The sequence below is a fragment of the Passer domesticus genome, chromosome 25, assembly GCF_036417665.1.
Source record: "Passer domesticus isolate bPasDom1 chromosome 25, bPasDom1.hap1, whole genome shotgun sequence".
NCBI lineage: Eukaryota > Metazoa > Chordata > Aves > Passeriformes > Passeridae > Passer > Passer domesticus.
In genome coordinates, this window is record NC_087498.1 from 4,855,705 (window position 1) to 4,881,574 (window position 25,870).

Consider the following 25,870-nt stretch of genomic DNA (forward strand, 5'->3'; position numbering starts at 1 on the left):
TCATTCCAGATTTTCTGGTTTAATAAATATAAAATAGGACACACAGGAAATTCAACAAACACTCTCAGACCTCCCCAGGTTTCTGAGGCAATTCTAGAGCAAATTCATCAAGTATAACATCAAAATTCCCATCTTCCCACCAAAAAGAAAACCAAACCAAAAACAAAACAACAGAAAAGAAAAACCTCTATGGACTAGCACCAAAGAGAGATGTATAAATCTCCTAAATACAACTTCAGTCCAGTTCAGTTTCTTTTTCACCACCTCAGTTTTTTTTTTCACCAGCTCCACTTTAGTTTTGTACAGACCCCTGACACTATCCCAGCACAGCACCCCAGGATCTGTGCAGCCCAGAGCAGCTGGATTAGTTCATTCCAAGCTTAGGAAAAGGAGAATCCCACCCTGTGTGTGCCAGGGGCTCGGGGAGCACTGAGGGACACCCAGCCATGAGGTCACCACGTCCCTGCAGGGCTGCAGCCACCAGGTGATGCCTTATTGAGGAGAACAGAGCCAGGAGGGAAAACCCAGCCTGGGAGCAAGACCAGAGCAGGCCCTGGGTCAGCCAGAGGGAAAAGCTCCTCACAGTCACTGCCTGGGGCAGGTTTGGCTGAAGGTGCAGCTCCATCCTCCCCCAGCACCAGCCACAGGCTCCACTTGGGAGGGTCAAACCCCAAAGCAGCCCCTGACCAAGCCCCAGTGCTGCCTGCATGCTCTGCACAGGGATGGACGCTGCACGTGGCTGTGTGAAACCACAAACAGGTTAATTTGGGATAAAACAGAGAGAACAGGCAGGAAAACCCACAGCTCTGGCACAAGGGGCGCTTGCTGGACCTTGCAGCCTCCAGGATTTTGATCCCTGCTCGCTGTGGAATGCTGAACACAGCTTCTGCATGGAAAAGCTGAGGCAAAGGCCCAAAGCCTCTGCTGGATCTGGGAAGGGAAGTGAGGATTCCTGACATTCCCTACCCACATTTTTAGCCACTGAATACTTTGTGGCCACACAAGGGAAACAGCAACACTTGCAGATTCCAGCCCCTTTTCATTTTTCCCTTTACAGAGTTTGCTTTAAGGCACATTCCAGCTCAGGCTGAGCGAGCTGCCTCAGTGCTCCACAGGAGAGCAGGGAAGAGCTCACAGCACCCACCTAGACAGGAACAGAGCTGCTGGGAATGCTGATACTGCTCCTTCCAGCCCCAAACCCAGCTCTCAGCTTCCCCCCAGCACCAGGGCAGACAGCAGCAGGTTTGGGTGCTGCCTCCCCAGCACCCATGGGTGAGGGACCCCTTTCCCCCTTCCTTTTCCCCTCTCCCAGCTGGGTGATGAAGAGCAGCCCCTCCTCACCTCACAGCCCACAGCAGCATGCAGGACCTGCCAGGAGGGGGGAGCAGAGGGCTGCTGCACCTCCCTGGCTGTCTGGGGACACCCTCTGTGGTAGGCAGCTCCCAGCAGAGCCCAGAGAGCACAGCCGGGCTGAGAGCCAGCTGAGAACTGCTCCCAGGGGATGCTGAGACACAGTGACACCTCACACAGGGGTCAGGCCAGCTGAGGTAAGAATTCCTCTGTCCAACACCAGCAGCTTGGAACAGCACTGGTTTGAGCACAGCTGGGAGCCCCAAGCTCATCCCCTGGGACTCGGTGGCCCCGCAGTGACACCGAACACTGCCAGGGCTGCAGAAGCAGAGCCACCCTCCCACAGCTGCCCTGGGCCTCTCACAGACAGAGCAACGCTCAGTCCCAAACCAATTAACACCAGTTTAGGTAAAACCACTCCAACTGCTGTATGAGCTCTAGAGGAACCTCAGCTGCTGAGGAAGATGGGAATTGTGTGGTGCAGGGAGAGGTTCAGGGAGCACAGGGCTCAGGCCTGGTCTGAAATCTGCATCTCTTCCACCAAGGCTGTTCCTGCCCCAGGAGCCATTTCCAAGGCATGTTATGCCTTGTAACATCAGCCACTCCGTGGTAACAGCATCAATCCATGCCACATTAGAACACTTTCTTGGCACAATTTATTTTTTCTGACCCAAACAAATAAGCCATTAGCAAGTCATTAACAATATTCTACCCTAAATTGTCAGTTTAACAGCCCTGTAAAAACATTTTTAGTTTAAAAACAAAAGTGTGCATGCTGCTGATATTAAAACTGCAGTTACTCTTTCAGGAGTACCAGCTGTTTTGTTGCAAAGCATTTTTCCAACATACTAATCTGTACAGTGGAGACCAAGACTCGTTGAAGGCAGTAGATGGCTGTGTCAGGTGCCTCGCAGGGCACGGGGACAGCGACTCTGGGAATTTCTTGGACACTTCCAGACAGAATATTCAAGCCCTTTTGAGAGTTTGGTTCAGGCTGACCAGCACAGAGTGAGAAAGGATTGTACATTCGTCTCTAAGTTGAAGTGAGCTGAACTGGTGTAATTTGGGCTCAATTCCAGACGCTCGGGTTTGAGCTACTCCTTGAATAATGGGCTGTTCCTTACGCGTGGTTTTCCATGTCAGCGATCACTGGCACTGCTTTTGGCCTTGCTACTCCACACCGATGAAAGCAGGGAGAACAAGGAAAGGAACAGAAAAGGATCTTAAAATGAACAGCTTCTTGCCAAACCAGCAAGGATACCATTCCCCCTTGTCCCAGGCTCCATGGATATTTCTATCAGATTTTCATATTGTAAGCGCTTCTCAGGAAGAGAGAAAACTCCAGAACAGTGAGTGTTTATTAGAATATTTTTTGTTAAATAAAGAGCAGGAAAAAAAAGGAAAAAAAAAAAAAGTACTGCAGATTTAATTTCACATCTTGGCTCTGCTCTGACAAAGGAGAAGTTACTGAACTCAGCAACCACTTCTTGTCCCAAGCCAGGGATTAATTAATGCCCCTCCCAAAACTTGTACCTGTCCCAGCCCACCCCCCGACCCCAACCCCAACCCTTCCCATTTTATTTCCCAACTAGACAACACTGTTGGCAAATCAAGACAGCATGAAACTTACAGCAATAAAACAACAAACCCCCAAGTGAGTGCGCCAACGCGTCGGGGAGCCCTCCTGCGCTGCTGCCCCGCGAATGCTGCCTGCAGGAGGCAGCTGTACCTTTCACACAGGGCACGCTCCAAGCACGCTCCACGGTGCGACCCTAAGTGCTGCAGAACCACAGGACAAGAGACTCAACACCCGAATTCTCCCCCCGGAGGCTTCTCTTCGGGGCCGCGCGCGCGGCTCTCCGAGCGCGGCCCGGTGCTCGGCACAAACCCCAAGTGTCCAGCCCAGCACGGCGTAAGGCATGTGGACGAGAGAGACGCGAGCAGGACGCGGCGGGAGCAGGGACAGCGGTGGTGAGCCTGGCTGCAGTCTGTCCGTCCGACCCCCTGCATCCCCGGCTCCCACCGCAGCGACCCGGGTGCTGTTGCAGCACTGCTGAGGCTGTTTGGTTTTGGCTCCAGACCAGCTCCAGTGCAGTTTCCCTCGGATGGAAACGCAGAAACGTTGGTGGAAGCTGCTGGAAAAGCCGCGGGGATGGCTGCAAGGATGGCTGCAGGTGATCCGAACTCTGCCCTCAACTTCAAGTGTCACTGCACTAAATCGGGAGATACTGGTTGGGGAGTGAACTGGCCCAGCCACTAGCACTGTCACAGAATGTGTGTGTTTAAAAAACAGAACAAAAGGCAAACAGATTAATTATGAACCCTTCTTTTCAGAAGCAGACCAGGATTAAAAAAAAAAACCTCCCGCAAAATTAAAATGTTAGATCCTCCATCTAAAAAAAAGTTTATACAGACGTGCTGCAAGTAATCCCCACACGGGTCTGAGCAGCACCTTACAGTACAGACTAAGACTTGAAGAGCTGATCTCACATTGGAAGTCTTTTAATTAAAAAAAAAAAAGAAAAGAAAAAGTGGCTCTGGCTGGGGTGACACGAAGGGGACACTTGGGACACTTCAGAGCACAAGGCAGATGCGGGGCTGGCAGCCTCCAGGCCGTGGAGCGGAGTACCGGGAAAGGGGCACTTCATGCACAAAATGTATTTTACAAAATACAGATCCAAAAAAAAGAAAAAAAAAAAAGCAAAAAAAGCCAACAACAACAAAAAAATCATCCCACCTTGCACTAAATCGCAGCACTCTGAACACTTGCTCTGCCCCAGGCGGCTGCCCATGCCTGGTGTGAGGGAGGAGGCATGGAAACGGGGAGGGGAGGGAAATCCAGGTCTCAGTCTGCTTTAGGGAACTGCTCGGGCAGGGACGTGCTCAGTCATCTGATGTCGGACACGGAGCCCTCGGAGTACGGCGTGCTCATCACCGGGGTGCCGTTGTTGGCCAGACAGCCTTGCCTCAAGGTCTCAAAATACGAGGCCTGCACTGGTTTGTGATACTGCAGAACTTTTATGGCATCCTCTATCTTGAACCATTCCCTTTTCCTTCCTGCGGGCAAAGAGAGAAATCAGTACATGCAACAGAACAGTGTTCTCTGATCTCCCCCTCCAACCCCACACTGACAGCTCCCATCCATCCCCAGGGACAGTTTAGGGCAGTGCATCCCCTGTCTCACATTTCTTAATTAAAAAAAACCATTATTTTACAACTTCTGCAACTTCTATTCAAGCCAGATGCTCATTATATGATAACTCACAACACACACACCAAGCACCACCCAATTTCCATCAGTTTGCAAGTGGACTTCAGTCTCCTGTGGACAGCTCTCAGTTCTTAGTCTTTCCATCAAGAGCCTGAAGGGAGTCATGTCCCATTTGCTGAAATGCAGTCACAAACCTTGTGGCAACAACAGGTTCATTTCCACTTGGGAATCCAATTAAACACCAAGGTTTCAAAGGTAACAGGGAATGATTAACCCAATACTGCTCACATGTATTTCCTCTAGTCTCAAACAGGACAGTTCTCCACCTTTTCTTGGTACCATCCAGTGCAAGAATTAAACACAAAATTGCTGCAGAGGCAGCTGGACACTCAATTGGCTTCTCCTGGGCCACAGAGGTGACAAATCATCAATTTCACCAGGACTTTTTTTCCCAGGCAACCAAAGGACACAGCGCTGCAACTTTTCCCAATGACACTCACACACACTCCAGGGTCCCAATGACACTCACACAGACCCCAGGGTCCCAGTGACACTCACACAGACCCCAGGGTCCCAATGACCCTCACACAGACCCCAGGTCCCAATGACACTCACACAGACCCCAGGGTCCCAGTGACACTCACACAGACCCCAGGTCCCAATGACACTCACACAGACCCCAGGGTCCCAGTGACACTCACACAGACCCCAGGGTCCCAATGACACTCACACAGACCCCAGGGTCCCAATGTCACTCACACAGACCCCAGGGTCCCAATGACACACACACAGACCCCAGGGTCCCAGTGACACACAGACCCCAGGGTCCCAATGACACTCACACAGACCCCAGGGTCCCAATGTCACTCACACAGACCCCAGGTCCCAGTGACACTCACACAGACCCCAGGTCCCAGAGGGGTGCTGAGCTGACCTGTGGCTTGCTCCCACCAGTTAATGCACCAAGCTTACCAATATTGACAGAGTCCTCCCAGTCCTCCAACACTTCGGTGACGATGAGTACGTAAACATAAGTCCTGTGCTTCCTGTCCCGGTTCTGGAAGGAAAAGGGGACAGAGTAACAACCAACCAACAGCAACCACAAACCTTTCTAGGAGGGCAGGAGGGCACTGGGCTGCTGCAAGATGCAAACTGCCCACCTTGGGTGCAGCTCCTCCCACAGCACAACTCGTTCTTAGCTACTAAAAACTGCTGTGGTTTAAATCAGAGAGGTCTGAAAGTGTTGATAGGGACACCCAAAAGTGTAGTTCATGATCTGTGGACTGATGTGCTTACAAATTAGTTCTTCAGCTGGGAAGGTTGTGACCTATTTCACATGAGTTTGAAGGAGTCAGAACAACAGCAATAAGAGCTGTGTCCAGTACATGTCGACTGCCAGCTGTGGCTGTGAGTGCTACAAATAAAGGGGGGACCCCACTGCCCTGCTTTTGGCAGCACCAAGAATATTCAGCCACACCAGTTATCACCAGTGATTTCACTGAAGTGCCCCTTGCACAGATCAGAATTGCTGATGTGTGTTTTTATTTACCAGTGAGGCTCACTCCACAACCCTGCAGAGCCGTTGTTACTCCAGGATGATTTTTTGCAACAAAATTTCACAGTGTCCACGTCTGAAACTTACCTCAAAAATTCCCACTAATCTTCCTAACGTCCCTTTCACTCCAGCCTAGGGAAGTTCAAAGAGAAAAGAAACATGCTTTAACAACAGCTCAGTACATGTGTCCTACTTGTTGTGCAGGACCAGTTCCTTTAGGACAGGAAGCAAACGCTCTAAAATTCTGCTCGTCTTAAACCAAGACAGTCACAAGGCAAAAAACAGAAATGTATCCTCAATGTCCAAGCATTCCCAGGGTTTTTTTCTCTTGTTTTCCTACATTCAAACAATTTTGAATTCAATGTGGAGGAAGAAGAAATATTTGAGGAGTTACTCCTTGCATACCAATACAGTCCTCGTGACCTGAATCTCCTCTGCGGGTTATTACAGCCTGAGCAAGGGCAACACTGGCTTTGGGGTTTGGCAGTTTTACCCCTTCAAAATCAGAGTTTAAGGAAATAAAGTATGTGTAAGACATTCACCTACACCCCAAGAGTGATGTGAAAGCTCCCAGGTATGTAGAGGTGTCCTGCACACACCTGAAACAAGCTAACATAAACACAAAATGCTGTGATGTGGCCCTGGCAGCAGGAACTAGAGAGGTTTGGATACAACACAAGGGGCAGATGCACACTGAAATAAAGCTCTTGAATCAAGCAGAGGCACAAATCAAGAGATCTAAGCAACAGTTTTGTCTGTTTGAATACTACTGAGGATGTACCACTCCATCACATTTGGTGTCCCTTTTGGCACCTCTCTGCTGGCTCCCTCCCCACCCTCCTCAGCTCTCTGTGCAAAATCCCAGCCCACTCTCCTGCCCTGGCTTTATATTCCCTCTGTTTTATGACTGTAAATGGTTGGAACTCAAGTGCTACAGACAAGATGAGATCTTGCTCCATGATTTAACAGGTCTGAACCAACCCACAGAGCCTGGCACACGACCCAGCCACAACTGGGAGGTAGAGTCGGCTCCGTCTCCAGCAGCTGGAACACATCCCATGAACAGCCCAGGGAAATTGTGCCTCTTGCAGATGAGATACAGAGATATGATTATGCCAGGCTTCTCTTTTTTTTGAAAAAAAGAAAACCAAAAAAGATGTTTGAGTCACATTAATGATAAGAAAAATTCTCTGTCCTACTGACCAGCTGCCGCACAGTGCTGTCAGAAAGGAAGAACTTTCTTTAATGAGACAATTTTCCTGATTAAGTTCCAGCCCACTGTATGAACCAGAGAATCCAGCCAGAGAACACCTCACTCCTGCTTCCAGGCTGCTGTGGAACTGCCCCAGGAGCAGAGGGTTTGGAGCTCCCTCACCCAGCAGTCACAAAAAATCTCGAAATCTTTCTGGTAACGCGCTCCACTTCTAGGAAGTGAACCAACTGAATCTCCCGTTTCATTTTTGGACACCAGCTTTATTGTCTCACCAGTACTTGTGCCATCCTGCTCGGCCAGAGGTGCCTCCCAGCCTGTGACTCTGGGCTATTTCTGGAGCGAGCAGCAGCAATTCCAGGCAGGTCGGTGCCCGCGCGCGCAGGACGGGCCGGGCACAGCCCGCTGACCTTTGTGATTCCACCTCCTGTGCCAACCCTGCTGACCTGCCCTCAGCCCTCTCCCCAGGCATCTGGAATGTAAATGCTTCAAATGCATTTCCCTCAAGGAACTCCTTCAGCGCTGGGGTTTATTTTTAGCTCGGCCGTGTTCAACAGGCAGCAGAAACACGGGGAGGAACTGGAGGCTTCCACCTTCACAGCACACGGACATGAGTGCATTAAAAGGTGAAGCATCATCAAATATTTCTGGAAAATAACTGTCTTAAGCAAATGCTCCACTGGTTCCTAGAAAAGGTTGTTGAATTTCTGCTCTCCCTACCTGTAGGCACTGAATCAGAAGCCAGGGATTTTGTTGTGATGGTTTAGTGAACTCTCAAGTCTGACTAGAAATAAATTTATCTCCAGGCAACTGGCCAACCTGGAGACGAAGGATGAGTTCTGCTCAAGCAGCCTCCCAGGCACTTTATCCCAGCTCTAGTAAGTAGCAGAGGGAGGTGAGGAGCCCTTCCTTCTGTGCTGGTAAAGAGATGATGGAAATAACGCTGTCTGCAAACCAGGATCCTCCTGCTCTGTCCTGCCTGGTCTTATTTGCCCAAAAAGGCACAAAAAATGATGCCAAGACAAACATGTCTCGTAGAAAAATCATGTTGAATTATCATCACACAACTGGAGAAAGCTCTGAGCTTTGCTTCACACACAAACTTCTCATGTGCAGTTGTAAATGGCGACATGAAAGAATGGTTTGGTTCAAAAAAAAACAACGTTGGGCTGATTTTACAAAGCAAGTTCTTACCAAAGCCTGCAAAACACATCAGCTGCTGCTCCTGGGGGCCAATGCCTCTCTCAGCCCATTTTCCAGGTACAGTGGATTTTAAAGACAACATGCAGGACACCCAACACCAACAGGATTGTCATGCACCTGTTTTTGACAGAGCACCAAATTCCCACACCAACAGGAGAGTTGGTCTCTGTACAATGGAACAAACAAACATGAAAGTGGAATTCACAGTCTCACACAAATTTCTAACACAGAAGTTGCCCAAGACACCTGAGAAATTAACCTACAGCTGTTATCACTGACAAGTCAAGCTTGGTAACCAGCAAGAGAACTGCCAGGCTCCTCTCTGGGCTCCCCATCTTCTCCTTTTATATGGGCAAGAAGATTTTCTTGAAGAGTTAAAGCACAGTCCCAGGCTCACCCAGGATTGCAGCAGGGTCTGAATCTTAATTTGCAGCAGATGACTCAGGAATTTTCTCCTTGATAGTAAATTAATGGCCCTCCTGGGCCAGACAGTGAGGCAGAGGCAGCACAATTGATTTTGTGCCCCTCTAAGCACTGCAAGTGCTGCAATCCTCCAAGTACAAGGAGAATCCCAGGAGAATCCCAGGAGGATCCCAGAAGGATGCTCCTGAACCCATCAGCAGGGGTAGGAGAGCTCCAGCACCAACTGTTCCAGCTGCAGGTGTGGAAACAAAGCAAGGCAATCACACCACAGGATTCCCTGGGAAAGGCACACTCAGGTACAAGAGGCCACAGAGCTGGCAAAATGAGCTCTGCTCTGCTGATCTAAATCAGTGTCCAGGGTTCAGGGGAGGAGGAAAAGGCAGCTCTGGCAAGAGCACACCAGCCACAGGCACTGCCAGAGCCAGCTGCCTGCCCAGCACACACTTCAAACCCCCAGTGCTCCCAGAGGGGTGGGCTGGCAGCTCAGGACAAGCAACAAAACCTGGAGGAAATGAAGCTTTACTAGTTCTGCTGCTCATGGAACAACTTGTTTTAATAAAGAAAAATTACTGAAGCCATCCAAGAACAGCAGGTTCAGGTTTCAAAGCTGAAAATAAGTTGGGGTCAGATGCAAAAAGCAGCCTGCAGCAACACCATCTGTTCCTCGGGACAGCTTTTATTTCCTTCCATCTGAGCTAAGGAAAATGTGGGTTGGAATTTCAGCTATTTTACTTTGCTCTATTAGGCTCAAAGCCTGCATCTACTACAGATTACTGCTGGGCAAGAGAACTGTGGTGGAACACCCAAATCTTTGCTCTAAGACCTGCCCTGCTGAAGGTGCAAATCCCACCCAGGAGGGCTGTGGGCACGTTTGGAGGATGCTGATTCCAGGCCAGCTGGGCAAACTCTGCCCTCTCAGAGAGGGCCAGACTCATTCATCTAATCTGGTACTGCATGACACCTTTATTTTGTGAAATAGAAATGGAATTCCCTACCAGAATGAAGAACTTTCTGCAATCGTTTTTGTGGAGTCTGAGTACACGGGGTAAGGGACAGTGACTTTGAGCCACCACTTGCACTGGGTATGACCAACGAGGAGGGTTCAAAGGCCATCATCTCATCATTTATCTGTGGGCCCTGCAGTACTTTAAAAAAAATCTTCCTCTTTTAGCACTGAAAGATATCAATATCTGTGTTCTAAATCACTAACAAAATACATGAAACAGGAAAGATTATCTATAAAGCATGTTTAGAAGAGGGAAAAAAAAAGTTCCAGCAACCAGATCAAAGTACTGCCGTGATGGACTATTCTTGATATTGGCACCAATTGCCTGTTTGATCACAGATCAAGCACAGATTATCTGGCTTTTGACTCCCATGAAAAAAAGAACAACCAACACTCCTGCAGTGTTACAAAATTTGACATTTACTAAGTATTTAGAGGTCAGGATGTGAAGAATGCTCTAAGTGAAAAAGGAACTGGTGCTGAGTGTCACAGATGAGTGTGGAGGCTGTTTCCAAAGTGGCTCTATAATAAGTTTAAGGCATCTATTTCTAAACCATGATGTTCACCAGTTGCTCACACCCATAAAAACCCCTTATTCCTAAGCAAAGAACACACTCCATGAGCACCACGACCTGTTTGAAAAGGGCACACACCTTCCACAAGGTGAACTTTAGAACACACGTGGAGTCCCCAGCTCTGTAAAACTGACTACAGCACTTCTCAGCAACCTGTCAAAAAGGAGAGGTTTCCTCTGAAGAGGCTGCTCTGACCCAGAGCTGCTGTGTCTGCTGTCACTCTGCACAAACAATGCCCAACAACTCCAGTCACTTCCAATTTCATGCAGACAGCAGAGAGCATGACAAGTGTTGGTACCTGTCCACTTTAATACTTGTGCTGGTACAGACTAATACAGATAAGGACCACCTCAAACTAGGACAAGGACTTGAACTCAAACTGGGACAGAGGGATCACAGCCTTCACTCAGAATCAACATTTCACTTTTGGAACAGAAAGAGGGAAAAGTTAGGTAACTTTAGATGACAATTATTTCTGCAATAACATGGATAAACCCAAACACACACAGAGTAAAATTAAGACAGTGAATGCAGAAGTTAAAATGTTCATTTAGGGAAGCATGTTTTGGAAAAAAAATGCACATCACGCAAAAGAGAATGAATTGGGAAGAGACAGTCTGCTGTCATCCTGGCTGTCCCAGGAGAGAAGCAAAGAGCTCAAACCTACTCAGAAATCAGCCTCAGCTCCAAATGACCCCAGAACAGCTGGATTCACATGGAAGGGAGAGCAAGGGCTCCCAGCTGGGAGGGTGGGTGCTCTGGTCTTTCCCAGCACTCCTGCTGTGCTCCAACAACATCCCCCCTGCACCCAGCAAAGAGCTCCAAACAGCTCCAAACAGCTCGGGGCCGGGGATGTGGGGGTTAATTCTGTGTGCAGCCCCCCAGCAGCAGCACAGCCCAAAGGGGGAAGGCCTCACAGCCCTAAAGCTCTGCCAGCACCACTGGCAGCTGCAGGGTGCTCATGTCAGACAGCTCCGTGTCAGCTCCTCCACCTGCACCTCACCCAGGTGAGCTGGGGGTGCTCAGGTGAGCCAGGGGGTGAGCCAGGGATGCCCAGGTGAGCCAGGGGTGAACCAGGGGTGTCCAGGTGAGCCAGGGGTGCCCAGGTGAGCTGGGGATGCTCAGGTGAGCTGGGGGTGAGCCAGGGATGCCCAGGTGAGCCAGGGGTGAGCCGGGGGTGAGCCGGGGGTGCCCAGGTGAGCCAGGGGTGAGCCAGAGGTGCCCAGGTGAGCCAGGGGTGCCCAGGTGAGCTGGGGATGCTCAGGTGAGCTGGGGGCACTCAGGTGAGCCAGGGGTGAGCCGGGGGTGCCCAGGTGAGCTGGGGGCACTCAGGTGAGCCAGGGGGTGAGCCAGAGGTGCCCAGGTGAGCTGGGGATGCTCAGGTGAGCTGGGGGTGAGCCAGGGGTGCCCAGGTGAGCCGGGGGTGCCCAGGTGACTCCCTGTGCTCCAAGCTGCTGCCGTTCCGTGCTGGGAGCAGCCGGGCAGAGGTGCCTCTCTGGGCAGAGCTCACCCCTGCCAGGCTGCCAGGGCTTGAGTTACACTGGCAGCAGGCAGGGCTCCACGTGAGCAGGGAACACCAGCCGAGGAGCAGGATTATCTCAGCCAGCCCAAACCAGTTCCTGTGCTGCTGAGCCGTGCCAGGGCTCCCTTCCAGGCAGAGCTGTCATGGAAAGAGCGCGGCTCTCCCAGGGCGCTGCTGCCCGCGCAGGGAGTGCCCCTGCACATTTATTTTAAGGGTTGAGAGGCAAACTCTGCACCTCCTGAATGAACCCTGGGCTTCTGTATCGAATCGCCTCATTATTAATAATAATAATGCTTGGGCTGAAAAGCAGGAGTCTGCAGCTAAAAATATTTCTATTGTTCTGGTTACACTCACTTTGGCTTGTAAAGCAGTTGAAAGGTTGCCGAGTTACTGGAAAAGCAGGAGCTGGGTTACAAGCTGGAAATAAAATTTGCAAGCAGCAATTCCCAGTATTAGAGTGACCTAAAGATACTTAAAAAAATAAACTTTGACTGTATAATCTCTTTCTGATAGACTGCTAGATTATAAAAACATCCAAAGGGAAACATGCAACTTGAGATCTGCCACATTTGGTTAGTCCAACTCTGAATATTCAGAGTTTTGTTAGACATCAGCACATACTTCCAAATAATTCAGGAAAAAACCTGCAGATACCAGACAATTCAAAAAAGCAGCTACAGGAGCTTCCTCCCAGGTCCCATCAATTAGCTCTTGCTTTCTGTTCTGCACAGAGCCCAAAGATTTATAACCCTCTCAAAAGCATTTTTAATCCTGCCTTATGTAACTGTGAACTTACTTGGCCCTTCCATCTATAATCATGCAGTCATTTCTGAACCTAAGCATCTCCCCAATTGGTTAATATTCAGAAGCAAATTCTAAAGACATGTTCTACATACACTGCAGTCAACTGCTATTTACTGCCTTTACACTTCTTATGAAGAAAAAAATTGTTCTTCCAGCAGCTTTAAGAGAAAAATGTGCCTTCTCCCTACAGCCCATTGATCTGTGTTTGATCTGCTGTTTGATCTCCTTCCTGAAAGAGCTTCAAGCAAAAAAGAGAAAATAAACCAACCAACCCATGCACACTTTAGGAACTGCTGCTGGTAACTCATGGCAAATTTCACTTATTCACATAAACCTCACCATGTATTCTAAACCAAAAACATACCTAGGTCCCTATATTTTGATTGCTTTTAGTGGCTCCTAGGGATTTATTTCTACCTTCTACCCAAGTACTAGACAGGTCCACAAAGGCACAGCTGAATTTTGAAGCTCTCTTACATAGAAAATGAAGCAGAGACTATATATACACTGAAGTGACTAGAGCTGAACTTTATTTTCAGTTAAAGCTATCAAGCAAGGACAAGCTCATTCCAACTGAGAGGTTTAATTACATTCCCATGTTCTGTTATTCAGGACTCCATTTTCCTCCCACGTGGGATGGGGATATCACCAGTGACCGTGTCTGCCTCTCCACCTCAAGGAGAAGCAGGAAGAGTGATGAAAACAACCCCAGAGAATGCCAGGGCAGGGTGAAGGCACTCACCTCCTCACAGACCTCGCGCACGGCGGCCACGCCGGGCTCCTCCTCGGGCTCCATGCCGCCCCCGGGGACAATCCATCGGTCTGGATGGCGACTGCTGCTCACCAGCAGCACCTGTGGAGAGCAGACACAGCTGATGGGGCACCAGCTGAAGGGAAGAGATCGTCTTTGTGCCCCACACACCCCCAGCCAGGCCTTGCCGCTGCTCGCTTCTCCCTCAGCCCCATCCGCACAGCCGTGGAAATCCCAGCAGCAGCGACACCGAGGCGCTCCCACACTCTGTGTAACCTCAGCCACTGCCTCTCCCTGCCCTGAAGCACTGCAGGAGAAACTGTCCTTGCACACCAGAGCACTCACTGGCACTGGGCACAGCACCACTCACAGTGAGGGCTCACTGCAGAGCTCTCTCAGCCTGGGATACACCCCAGGAAACAGCACAAATGCACAGATGCTGCTCAGCACCTCCACCCTCTGCAGAAGCACCTCGATTTAATTCTCCTGCTGCCTTTGGCCCTGCCTGTCCCTGCAGTTCTGTCACTAACAACACATACACAGGCCAGGAGCTCCCACTGCACTATCAGTGTGCAGTTGTCTGAACACAGATTCTCAGCCTCACTTCTTTTGCAGCAGACACTGAGGATTCAGCTCTGGAGCCAGAATTTGGCTACTTTTGGTTTAGAGGAGGTTGTTTAATGAGGTATAAGCAAAATAAAAGCCTATATTAAACCTACTAAACTTAAACCCCCCCAAGAAAGAGCAGCATGGAAGGACAGACTTTTGTGAATGAGAAAAATGGTTCAACCCTCTTCCCAGGAGGGATTTACCATACACATGCTTTGTGGCAGGTTTTCTTGAAACACTATGTTTTATTCCAGGGTAATTCTGCTCTGTAGAAGTTCAGGTTCTGATTTGCCTTCCCAGCAACACAAACTCTAAGTAACACTCTCAACTGGCTACAGACTGTCCCAAAGAACAGCGAGACGCTGTGCTTATTAAATCTACTTGCAATACACCCATGAGCAGAGATGGAAACTTAAAACAACACTAATACTGTTGTCCAGCTCTCCAAACAAAGCTCCTTCATTAGAGTCATCCTGCTGTACTTCATCATTTCACGGGCACAAAGCTCAGAGCCAAAGCGACTTGCTCCAGAAACTTTCCAACATACCAGTCCAATTAGGTTCCAGGCCAGCTGTAAGAGTGTCAGACATTTGGGAGTTACACTGCAGAGACACTGAAATGCCAGGCTTTACTGGGGAAACAGTGATTTGCCAGTAGGATATGAAAAGATTTGCACTAATTACCCAAAGGAATCTACCTACAGAACTCAAATTAAATTTCCAAAACAAAAACAAGCACAAGATTTCCAGGATTTTTCAGCTGGTTTATAATGAAATTCTCTGACCAATCTCATCTTGGAAACAAATGAAGCTGCATGAGCCACCTCAGTTCCACAGTTCCAAGTGGGATGGTGCCTGCCCCATCCTCTGGCCAGGTTGTAACAGAACATCACGTGCTTTACAGTGACATCCCAAGTGTTTGGCCCTCTCCAAGAGGAAGGCAGAATTCCTTTCCTCCAGGCATCCAGTCCATGTAAAACTCCACCAGAAAGCCATGCCTAAATAGGGAATGTAAACTTCATTCATCCTCAGAGCCCTTGGGACAGCAGCCAGTCCCAGCCAGGCTCCCCAGCCACCTCACTTTGCCACTGTGCCTCTTCCTAGCACAGCACTCAACTTCTCCATCCCCACTCATCACCCAAAAGAGTTTGGACTCAAATTCCTGACTCCAGGTCAGCTGGTGATTCTGAGGACAAAGACAAAAGAGCAGGAACAGCCATTTCAAGTGCACCCTTGCTGCCAGGTAGGGAAGCACCAGCTCTGCCACTTCCCATTGCAATTCAGACCTCCAGCTCGAGGAGAAAAAAACCCCAGAAAAATATTAAAAAAACCTCCAAAGAACCAGATCTTTGAAACTCAGCACAGCACATCTCACAGCCCTGAACTCCTGCCACCTTCCAGGCGTGAGAACAAGGACCTGCTAGGGAACCCTGGACACAGACTGCTCCAGGAAACCTGCTCGGGCTGAGACAATGCCTCAGCAACACACCAGGAGGAACTTCTGGGTGCAAACAATGGTTTGAGGCAAAGTAAATTAACTTCAGCTGCTCTGGCAGTTGAGCATTTTCTGAATAGAATTAACATGAACAACCCTTGCTGGGAAGGAAAAACCTGTCATTCTCACACTTTTATGTAATCAGACTATTTCCTGTTTAATAAAAAGGAAATCCCATCAAGAGACTGCAGGAAACAAGCCCTACAAGGTCATTCTTTTAAAACAACTTCAAACAGGATATTGCTACCAATGAGCTCTCCCAAGACAAAGGGGCTGAGTTCCAAAGGAGGGGGAGACATTGCTGTGTTGGAAAAAACCCACACTTCCACCACCAGCCCTGGATCCCAATACATGCAATGCATTCAGAGAGATCAAGGAAAAAGCTGTCAGCATCCAAACCCCAAAAAGGTTTGGGATGGAAGGGATCTTGAAGCCCATTTCATTCCACTCCCTACATCTTCCAGTAGACCAGTGCAGGGTACAGCTGACTTTTTAGCTCATTAACTTCTTTATCACATAAATAACTTTTATTTTAATACATCCTAAAGTAGTTAATTTCATCTAAACAGCTATCAAAAAATAAACCAAAATTTAGTTATGTTTTTAAATCAGGCCAGACCACGTAGGAAGGTCAGATATTTCCATTTTATCCTTGCCAAGCAACTGTGTTTAAAATGGCTACTGAGACTCTTGGCCTGCCAGGAATTTTGGAGTTGGATTTTGGAGCCACGTCCCGCAGACTTTTTGGAAAAGCATTTGCAGGTAACACACATGTCACATGGCCAAGTTGTGTTTTCCAGGATTTCAAAGACAATTATGTCATTTCAAAGCAGGGAAATGAGCAACACAAGCCTCTCTGGCAAGGCAGGAGGTGGCCCTGCTGAAACTCTCCCACACAATCCCCCACAAAAGAGAAAGTTTAGAAAAATAAGCCAAGTTTGAAGTGTGCAGCAGGGGCTCAAAGCAGAGCCTCATGGCAAGAACCTTCAAAGCTGCACACAACAAACAAACCCAAACAAACCTGAGCAGTACCAACCCCGCCTGGAGGAGACAGGAAACACACCAAGACATCTAAGGCTGCCCAGCCAGCCACATGGAGTAAGGAGCTCCATGGGAAAAGGGGTAAAGAGTTTGTCCCTGGGATAAATCTGGGCACCCCCTTACACAAAGCTGACTTTAAAACAACCGACACAAACCTGCTGTATCCACGTGGAGGGGTTTTTCTGTCTTCTTTTCACAGGAATAATGAGGCTCTGCAAAGCAAGAACTGGGCAACCAGGATCAGGCAGAGATTTAACTCCCCATTTGTGGAACAGAGGAGCAGAGATTCCCAGGCTGTTCCACGCTGTGGTGGATTCAAACAACATCCACCACCCATAAATAAAACAAGAGCAGCTCCACCATAAGGAACACGATTCCTCGAAAGAGGCTCCACAGCAGCACTGGAGCAGACAGAAAGGGCCACATCCCTGAGAGGAGCTGGGCCACAGCATGAGCAGAAAATGGGCTGAGAACCTTCCAGACTTCCAGGAAAAGCCAGTGCTCCCCACCTGTGCCAGCCGGGGCCCGGCGTGCTGGCAGCCAGCACAGGGAACAGCAGGCAAGATGTAAAATCCAGGGTCTGGCCCAGCAGCCTCCTGCTGCCAGGAGCTGATCCATAGCTGCTGGCTCCTGACACAGCCTCTGCACTGCCTTACAAGCTTCCTCTCAATATTTTCAGGCTTTCCCTCAATATTGACATGCTTTCTATCAATACTGTCGTGCTTTGTATCAACATTAAGCTATAAATCACGTCGTTTGCACAGAGATTGAAGCACAAACCTGCCGGCACTGCACCTCATTTCCCACTCCAGCATCATTTATCAGAGCACAGCCTGCAAGGAAACTCTGCTGCCACAGAGGCTGCAGGAGCTGCGAGGAGAAGATGGCTGACTGCAAGGCTTTTACAGTTCAATCTGCCTTTGTTTCAAAGTTTCAGTTTAAAATGAGTGTGTTCTCAGGAGCTGAGCTGTGCTGCCATGTGCCCCACGGCCAGGCAGATTCCAGGGCTGGTGCTGCGTCCAGCATAACAAACACCTTGGGTGCTTCACTCAAAATTAACAAAATTCTCCCAATCCCCAAATATCAGTCCTGTAATGCTTTTCCACCTGACAAAAGTGAGATGTCCATTTGACCACACCAAATCACCTTTAAGCCCTCTGACCAGCAAGGGGCGAGAACTGCAGGAGCAGGGGGAGAAGAGGGACACTGCTGTCACCAAAGCTGTGCAAAATGAATCTCATTTCCCTGGCAGCAACACAGCCTCGATGACTCCCCACCAAATCACGTGTTTTGCCAAAATGCAAAGGCAGTTTGCCCCAGGGTGCTCGCCAGGGCTCACGGGAGGGCTTCTCCCACCCTCTTGCTATTCCAGGCACGTTCTGGAGCTCGCACATGGTAGGAGTGAATCCAGCCGGCCCTGCACCTGCCAGGGTCAGCAGCTGGGACCACAACACACACTCCCACCAGAAACCCCTCCCTGCCCATGACACCCTGTCCTGCCAGGGGCATTCCAGCTCCTCAACAGGATACGTTTCCTTAGGCAAGTGTTATTTTTGCACAGGCACCTGCACCAGGCTCCGTGGGATAATGGGATTTAACTGACAACGTGGGATCCAGGAGCTGGAGGTGGGAAATTCATGGCAGGACGTGGAAAAGGGGAGGGATTTGCACTCGAGAACTTGACAAAAGTAAAGCACAAGTTTTGGAGCGGGAGCAAGAGGTGAACTGGAAGAAGTTCAAGTCATTTCAAGTGCTTGGATCGCACCTACAGTCCTATAACCAGAGAGGAAAAAATACAGCAGATTCTGTTGGTTTTTAGGCTGCTGGTTAGAATAACAATAATAAATCACCGCGTCCCGCGCTGCTGCTCTGGCTCCAGAACTCCACAGGTCCTGTTACTGCTACTGCAGCGCTCCTGCGACTTCAGAGCCACTGCCTGCTCCTGCCAGGGAGGAACACAATCCCGAGTCCTCCCCCTCCAGCGAAATTATGGTTTAGATAAGCACAGAAATTATCTGCAACATGCCTTCCCATGCCTCAGGAGCAGCTGAACCGCCTGCAGCAGCCGCTGCTTTCAGAAGCTGAGGGCTGATAAGGGGCACTCCCAGAGAGAGACCCCAGAACCTATTTCTGCCTGTCAAAACCAGTTTGGTGACCACTCAGTGCTTACACAACTTGTCCAGGCGCACCTTTTCCAGGATAAAGGCTGGCTTGTAAAGTGCCTTTTTCAGTAAGGGAGGAAAAAAAGCAATGAAGAGGTATTTGGGCTTTTTACAGAGCTGTCAGCAGCTGCACACTGTTCTGATTAACCACCCTACTCAGGACATACAGCACACAGAAACTCTGGGAAGCTGCTCAAATGTAAGTAGATAATTCTACACACAGCATCAGTCTATGTCACCTGCAGGAGGAGAGGTAACCCCTGAAACATCTGACAAAAATCTACCCAGCAGGTAATCGTACCCCTCCGAATTTCACAGGTTAACGTGAGATTTCTGAGAACAAAGAGTCAGTGTGCCATATCCAGTGGCAGAGACAGGAATTCTGAAACAAACACACACAAAATTTGAGAGATCTTTGCTCTGTGCACTCAGCCCTTCAGCTGGGCTGAAAAAGAACAAGTTTAAAGTAAAACAGGCCCTGTTTCCCAGCCACTGGATGTCACCTACAGCACTCCCACACGGATGTTTGCTATTTGTAAGGTAGAACTGAGTTTGCTAATTCTGCTCTATCCAAGCAAACCAGGACAACTCTCCTTATTTTAAAAGAACGTAAAAGTCCACACACACGGTTGGGTTTGGTTTTTTTTTTTTATTAAGAAGGGAAAGAGTTGTTTTTCCAGATTGTGAGAGTCCATCCACGGAAAATTTGGGTGCACCCCCAAATGCTGGTACCTGTCTCCACACTGCAGGAGGTTATCTGAAGGGTGCTGAGATGAAATGAGTAAAGGCAACTGGGCGTGAGGCTTTTAAAAAAAAATAGGGGGGACAGAACACACAGAGTGAGGAGAAAAAGGTAGGAAAAGCAGCTCGTAGCCAAGCACTAAATGGATCTGAGGTGGAAGAAATTCCAAAGCAGTGTTCTGCAGAGAACAGACACAGCCACCACTGTTGGGTCCTTCTCCAGACCCAGGGTGGAGCACACCCTCTTTCCACAGTCATCACTTTTCCCTGAGCTGCAGCAGAACAAAACTGACTCAGTTCTTCAGTTTCACAACAGCTCGCTGAGCTTCCAGTAAATGAAGTGAAAATTTAACAATTTTCATTCTTTTGTTGTCTGGAAAAGTACAAGAGACCATGGAATTGCTTGTAAAACTGTTTAGTGACAGCTGCTTTTGTGGGAAGGCAAAACACTTTTTCAGATGAAAGCCGGGTTTTGCAGAGGTTTATCCATGCTCCTGCTCTCGGAGAATACAAACTACAGATTCTACAGGGCTGAGAGGGACAGGGGAGGCACAGGCAAGGAAGAGACCCACACCAAGCTGGCCCTTATCCCCCTGGAGCTGTGCTAACAGGATAGCAACAGAGCAGAACTTCACTGGGGCTCAAGCACAACCCTTTTATGCAGCAGATGGGAGCACGCAGCCAAGCCCAGCCACCAGAACAGGGATCCTGAGGCTATTCCACAGAAAGCAGGATGATCATATGATGCTGGGCTCGCTTACACCCCAGCACTGAAGCACTCGGAGAGGTTTTAGCTGCTGTTGGTTTGCACTGGAGCCAAGGCACGGGGGACAGCCCAGGAGCACCTCGTGATCCCCACCACACACGGGGTTCCAATCCCAGCCCTGCTGCCTTACATCACAGCTGGAGTAAAACCCGGGAGAAGCCAGAAGGAAAAGAAAAAAGGTTCGTTTGCATTCCAATGGCTTTCCCAGGGGCCACCAGGCCCAGCTCTCCCCGTGACCACCGAGGCTCAGCCGCGCCAGGGCACCGGCCCCTGGGTGAAGCCTCTCTTCTCCCAGCTCCATTCACTGCTCAGAAAAGATTCTTCCCGAGGCATTTTCTCCAAAAAAAAAAAAAAAAGTCTTTAAAAACGCCCGTGGTGAAGGAGCAGCTTGTCCTTTCACAGATACAATGTGGGCATGTTGAAACCTGCTGCTGCCCCATGGCCCAGTGGTGCCTCTTCATCCTGTCACACACCACCCCAGCAGGGCTCCAGCTGCTGGGGCAAACTGGGCCAGGAGAGGCATTTTCTGGGATGTTTCCTCATGGAACAGCTGGTCCACACAAAAAATATGTGTGTGATGTAAAAATAACACCCTGGTGGCAATGCTGAGGGGCAGGGACACCCCAGGCAATGAAGGGACCACAGAAGTGGGAGCTCTCCCTTCACTCTCCTTCCACAGTTCTGCAAATATTCCAGGAGTTCAGTCCATGTGAAAAGATGGGAATGGCAAAGTCCTGGTGTCTGGCTGCTGGAAGGTCCTCTGAAGTGTGTTCCCACTTTCTGAATGAATCCCGTTGCTGCCCCAGCTCTCCCTGCTGCCCAAGGATGTGGATGGTGGTTTGGGAAACCACACACAATTTGGGGAGTTTCCACAATGCCCAGAAAATGTAAATTTTTTTTCTCCATTTGAGGTTCAGGTCGAAATGAATTCTCCCTGTGCTAGTTTTTAAAGGAATATGTAACAAAGGCATCTTTTCAGCCAATGCTTGCTCTTCCAAAAACGTTCCAGAGCTTTTTTCATGCCCAAAGAAGCGGCCTCCAAATGCAATGCAGAGACAATGTGCGACTTCCAGCAGCATAAGGAAAAAATAAATCACTCAAAAACTAGAAAAGAACAAAGTATTTTTCTGTTAAGCCTCTTTATTTGCAAATGTAACACCAAACCAAGGACATGGTGTTTTATCAATCTCCAGGGATTGCAAAGATTTCAATGAAAAATATGTCAGTGAACTGAAGAGTCAGGGGGAAACACCTAAACAGAAGAAAGCAGCCTCCTCTGTAAGAGTAAACAGAATTCTCTTATTTCTTCTTGTCCATTGACAAACTGTTGTAATTCAAGAACTAATGAGGGGTTAAAAACAAGAAAAAAATTGGATTTTTGAATTCATAGCAGGAAATGAAGAAAAAAGGCAAGACCAAAGTTCGACTATTTCTTAAGCACTTAAAAGTAACAGTAATGAGAAACAGACAGTCATAGGAAAAATCCAACTTTAATATAGAAAGTTTAATTTATTTATCAAAACATGCTTCTTTTCTTCTCTCTTCTTTTCAAACACTAAGCTTTTAATAGCTCTTTAATGTACATACTTTGGCTCTGGCTCTTTCTCCCCTCCCTGGAGAGACCTTTTAAAGAGATCTCAATTTCCACTTAAATAGAAGCAATCAATAATAAAATACGTCAGTAACATTAAAAAGTATTATTGTCCAAGAGCAAACCAGAAATCTTTCACATTTTATATTCTGTACTTAAACGTGTACAGGTAACACCTTCCTTGCTATCAAAAAAGTGCAAGTTGCAGTGAGTAGACACCAGTTAGCTTCTCTCAAAGTTTATTTAAAAGTCAAGAAATGAGAATTATTTCCCAAGAAGTAATTAGAAAGGAAAATTAATAAGATGTCCTGCTTGCTGATTTCACTCATTGACACAAGTTTAACTCCAACACCTTTTGGCCATGGCCAAGTGCAGGATCTGGGCACAGAGTCCATCCCAGTGGGGTTCACTCTGTGGGACAGGCTCAGAACTTTCCAGATGTATTTGTGACAAGCCCCCTTCCTGGGCAGCTCCTGCAGCAGGGCTGTAACAGGTGGGAGCAGAGGACGCAGCCTCAGCTCAGGGATGAACCCACAGGTTCCACACACAGCCTCCAAAGGCTCTGAGACCAGACCCGTCCTTCCCTCATCCCACATCCCAGGAAACCAGCCCAGCCCGGAGTGCAGCCCTTCCCCAGCAGCTGCTGCTCCCTCCTGAGCTGTCCCAGGGCAGCACAGCCACTGCCAGCTCAGGGACCAGGCCACCAACAGCGACCACAGGGACAGCAGCTCACCCAGAGCCTGCCCTGCCCTGCTCACAAAAACCTCCCCAGGGTTCACAGAGCCCTGGGAATGTCCCAGAACAACCAGCACAGGCAGCCAGCTCCCTCAAAGCCTGCCTGGAACCAGAAACACATCGTTCTACTCCAGCTCTCACCTAGAAACTGGAGCCTGAAGGAGTTTAAATTCAATCCACTGTAGGTGGAGACCACAGCAGAGACACAACTGACACAAAAGTGGTTTTAAATCTCAGCCTCACACCAACCTGACAGCTGAGCCTGCTGCAAGCATCCACCCCACGCCAGCGTGCCTCTGGAACGAGTTCACTTTCCTCCTTGGACCTCTTGGGTCAGCACTGTGACACTGCCACACACCTCGGTGTCCCCAGCACCCTGAGGGCTCTGTCCCCTGCCATTAACACACCTCGGTGTCCCAGCACCGTGAGGGCTCTGATCCTGTCATTAACACACCTCGGTGTCCCAGCACCGTGAGGGCTCTGACCCTGTCATTAACACACCTCGGTGTCCCAGCACCATGAGGGCTCTGTCCCCTGTCATTAACACACCTCGGTGTCCCCAGCACCCTGAGGGCTCTGTCCCCTGCCATTAACACACCTGGGTGTCCCCAGCACCCTGAGGGCTCTGTCCCCTGCCATTAACACACCTCGGTGTCCCCAGCACCCTGAGGGCTCTGTCCCCTGTCATTAACACACCTGGGTGTCCCCAGCACCCTGAGGGCTCTGTCCCCTGCCATTAACACACCTCGGTGTCCCCAGCACCCTGAGGGCTCTGTCCCCCTGTCATTAACACACCTCGGTGTCCCCAGCACCCTGAGGGCTCTGTCCCCCTGCCATTAACACACCTGGGTGTCCCCAGCACCCTGAGGGCTCTGTCCCCCTGTCATTAACACACCTCGGTGTCCCCAGCACCCTGAGGGCTCTGTCCCCCTGTCATTAACACACCTCGGTGTCCCCAGCACCCTGAGGGCTCTGTCCCCCTGCCATTAACACACCTCGGTGTCCCAGCACCATGAGGGCTCTGTCACCAGCTCCCACGGGCTGGAAGGATCAGCTGGAGCCTGCACAACACAGCAGACTGAGGTGCGTTAAAATAAAACTCACAACCAGTCACATGCTGATTGCCTCAGGCACCTGTTAAAAGTACTTTTCTACTTTTCTACCCTAAACTACCCTGCAGTCACACATGGCCAAGCCTGCACCTCTGGAGAAGAGCCTGCTAACTGCCCCAGTAATTGTGAACGATTCATCAGGGCACTCCAACGCCCTCACCCACCCGTGCTGAGCACCCCCAGCATCACCACACAAAACAATGATGGTCTTCTTCATGGTCAGGCCATGCATTTCCTGGAAGTCCGTGGGAAGGATCAGTTACACTGAACGCTGCACCAGACACACTGCTGTCATTTCAGACCATTTCTGCTGAAATGCTGACACTCCTCATCACGCCAGCACAGTTACAAAGGGCTTGTGCAGTCTCCTTCACGTTAAATAATAACTGGATGCATGCTAATTGCCTTTCCTCCAGTGAACTGTCCGCATTCCCTTCCGATTTCCTGTAGCTACAAATATGATAATCAGGAGAACAAAGACTTTAGCACAGCCACTCGGGCACAGCAAACGCAGCGGAGTGTGCACGCCTGACTCCAGCAGCAGCAGCAGCAGCAGCAGGCAGACCTGCAGCCTCCTGCTCGGAGCACCCCGAGCCCACCTTCAGGAGGTGTCAACAAAGACTCGAGTGAAATCGCACACGGGAGCGAAGTTCCTCGCCGTAACTTCCCGGACAATGCAGCCCCTTAGCAACGCGGCCGCTCTCAGACCGACCGATCCACCTTTAATTCCCACTTCCTCCCAAACTCTCTGGACAGCAACTTCTGGCACTCCATCAGTCCCCTTTTATCCCAGTTTCTTTTTATAAATCCGAGGTCAGGTTTCCTCGCCCACCTCATGTGATGTGCTGGACTGAAGTTCTGCCAGCGCGGTCGGTCCCGCACTGCCAAACGCCCTCCCGCGCTCCCCTCAGCCCGTCCCGCCGCCCACCGGGCATCTCCCGGCTCCGGCCGACAGCACCAACCCACTGCCAAGCACCGGCTCTCCCAGCGACGCTGAATGACGCCTATTAAAAATAAAACCCCGCCGGGACCGAGTCCCCCCACCGCGGGCGGCTCGGGGGTCCCGGGCCGGCCTCGCCCCTCACCTCCTCCTCGCTCTCGCTGCGGAAGCACAGGCAGGCCGCCCGCTTCTTGTAGCCGTCCCCGTCGTAGGTGCGCGTCTGGTTGGACTTGAGCTTCATCATCCTCCGCTCCGGGGGCGGCGGGGCCGGAGGACGCGCGGCCCGGAGGGCGGGGGCGGGCGGGACCCACCGGGCGGCGAAGGACGGGGGGGCGCGGGGGAACCGCCTGCCCGCGACAGTCTCTCTCTGGGTCTCGCTTCGTGGGTCTGGCTACGCGCTGCCTCCCTTCGCCCGCCTCACCCCTGCCCTCGCTCCCGGCCGCGCCGCCGCCACCGCCCGCGCTCCGGCCACCGCCGACGACGACCGCGCCGCCATCTTGGGGCTCGCTACGCAAACGGCGTAGCGCCGCCGGGCGGGGAGGCGGCGCTGCCCCCGCGGGCTCACGGCGCGCCCGCTACGCGAAGTGCGCAGCGCGGCTTCCAGAATCGCTCCCCCCATCGCTGGCGGCGCCGCCACGCCCCCGCCCCGGCTCGCGCGCTCTGCGCCATTGGCGCACGCCGCGTTGGGGAATGCGAGGGGCGGCGTAGAGCGGCGGCGGCGGGCGCTCGGCCTTACGCGAACGGCGCAGGGGCCGGGCCGGCGGCGCGCACGTGGCCCCGCGGTGACAGCGGCCCCGCGGGGACAGGAGCGCGCGCCGCGCGGGGGCGCCGCAGGCACCGCTGGCCCCGCCCCCCGCGACACCGCGGGCCGTGTCCCCTCCCCGGTGACATTCTGTGTCTGTGTGTGTGTCCATTCCCACTCCGGTGACACCCGGCTGCGTGCCCACCCCCCTGCCGGTGACACCGCGGGTCGCTGTCCGTGTGTCCGCTGCCCCGGTCAGTGACCGCGCGTTGGTTGCCAAGTGTCCGCTCCCCCCCCTCCCGGCGGTGACACCGCGGCCAGCCCGGG

The 25,870-nt window shown here is 50.6% G+C and overlaps 1 protein-coding gene across 1 annotated transcript; it reads right to left on the bottom strand.

Annotated features, from left to right (window-relative positions):
• On the bottom strand, positions 1 to 25,332 carry NUDT3 (nudix hydrolase 3). The gene is made up of 5 exons (XM_064399218.1): positions 24,947 to 25,332; positions 13,602 to 13,712; positions 6,204 to 6,248; positions 5,534 to 5,618; positions 1 to 4,407 (listed from the first exon to the last, which is right to left on the bottom strand). The coding sequence occupies exons 1-5, from the start codon at positions 25,043 to 25,045 to the stop codon at positions 4,238 to 4,240; spliced, it is 510 nt and encodes a 169-aa protein (XP_064255288.1). The 5' UTR covers positions 25,046 to 25,332; the 3' UTR covers positions 1 to 4,237.
• Between the last annotated feature and the right edge of the window lie 538 nt (positions 25,333 to 25,870).

What these genes read in the sequence shown, in the direction of transcription:
- NUDT3 (XM_064399218.1), bottom strand. Translation starts at nt 25,045, where the DNA reads ATGATGAAGCTCAAGTCCAACCAGACGCGCACCTACGACGGGGACGGC. An exon ending in GATTAGTGGGAATTTTTGAG is followed by an intron (nt 5,619 to 6,203) that starts GTAAGTTTCAGA and finishes TTTTCCTTCCAG; the next exon opens with AACCGGGACAGGAAGCACAG. An exon ending in GGAGGACTCTGTCAATATTG is followed by an intron (nt 4,408 to 5,533) that starts GTAAGCTTGGTG and finishes CTTTGCCCGCAG; the next exon opens with GAAGGAAAAGGGAATGGTTC.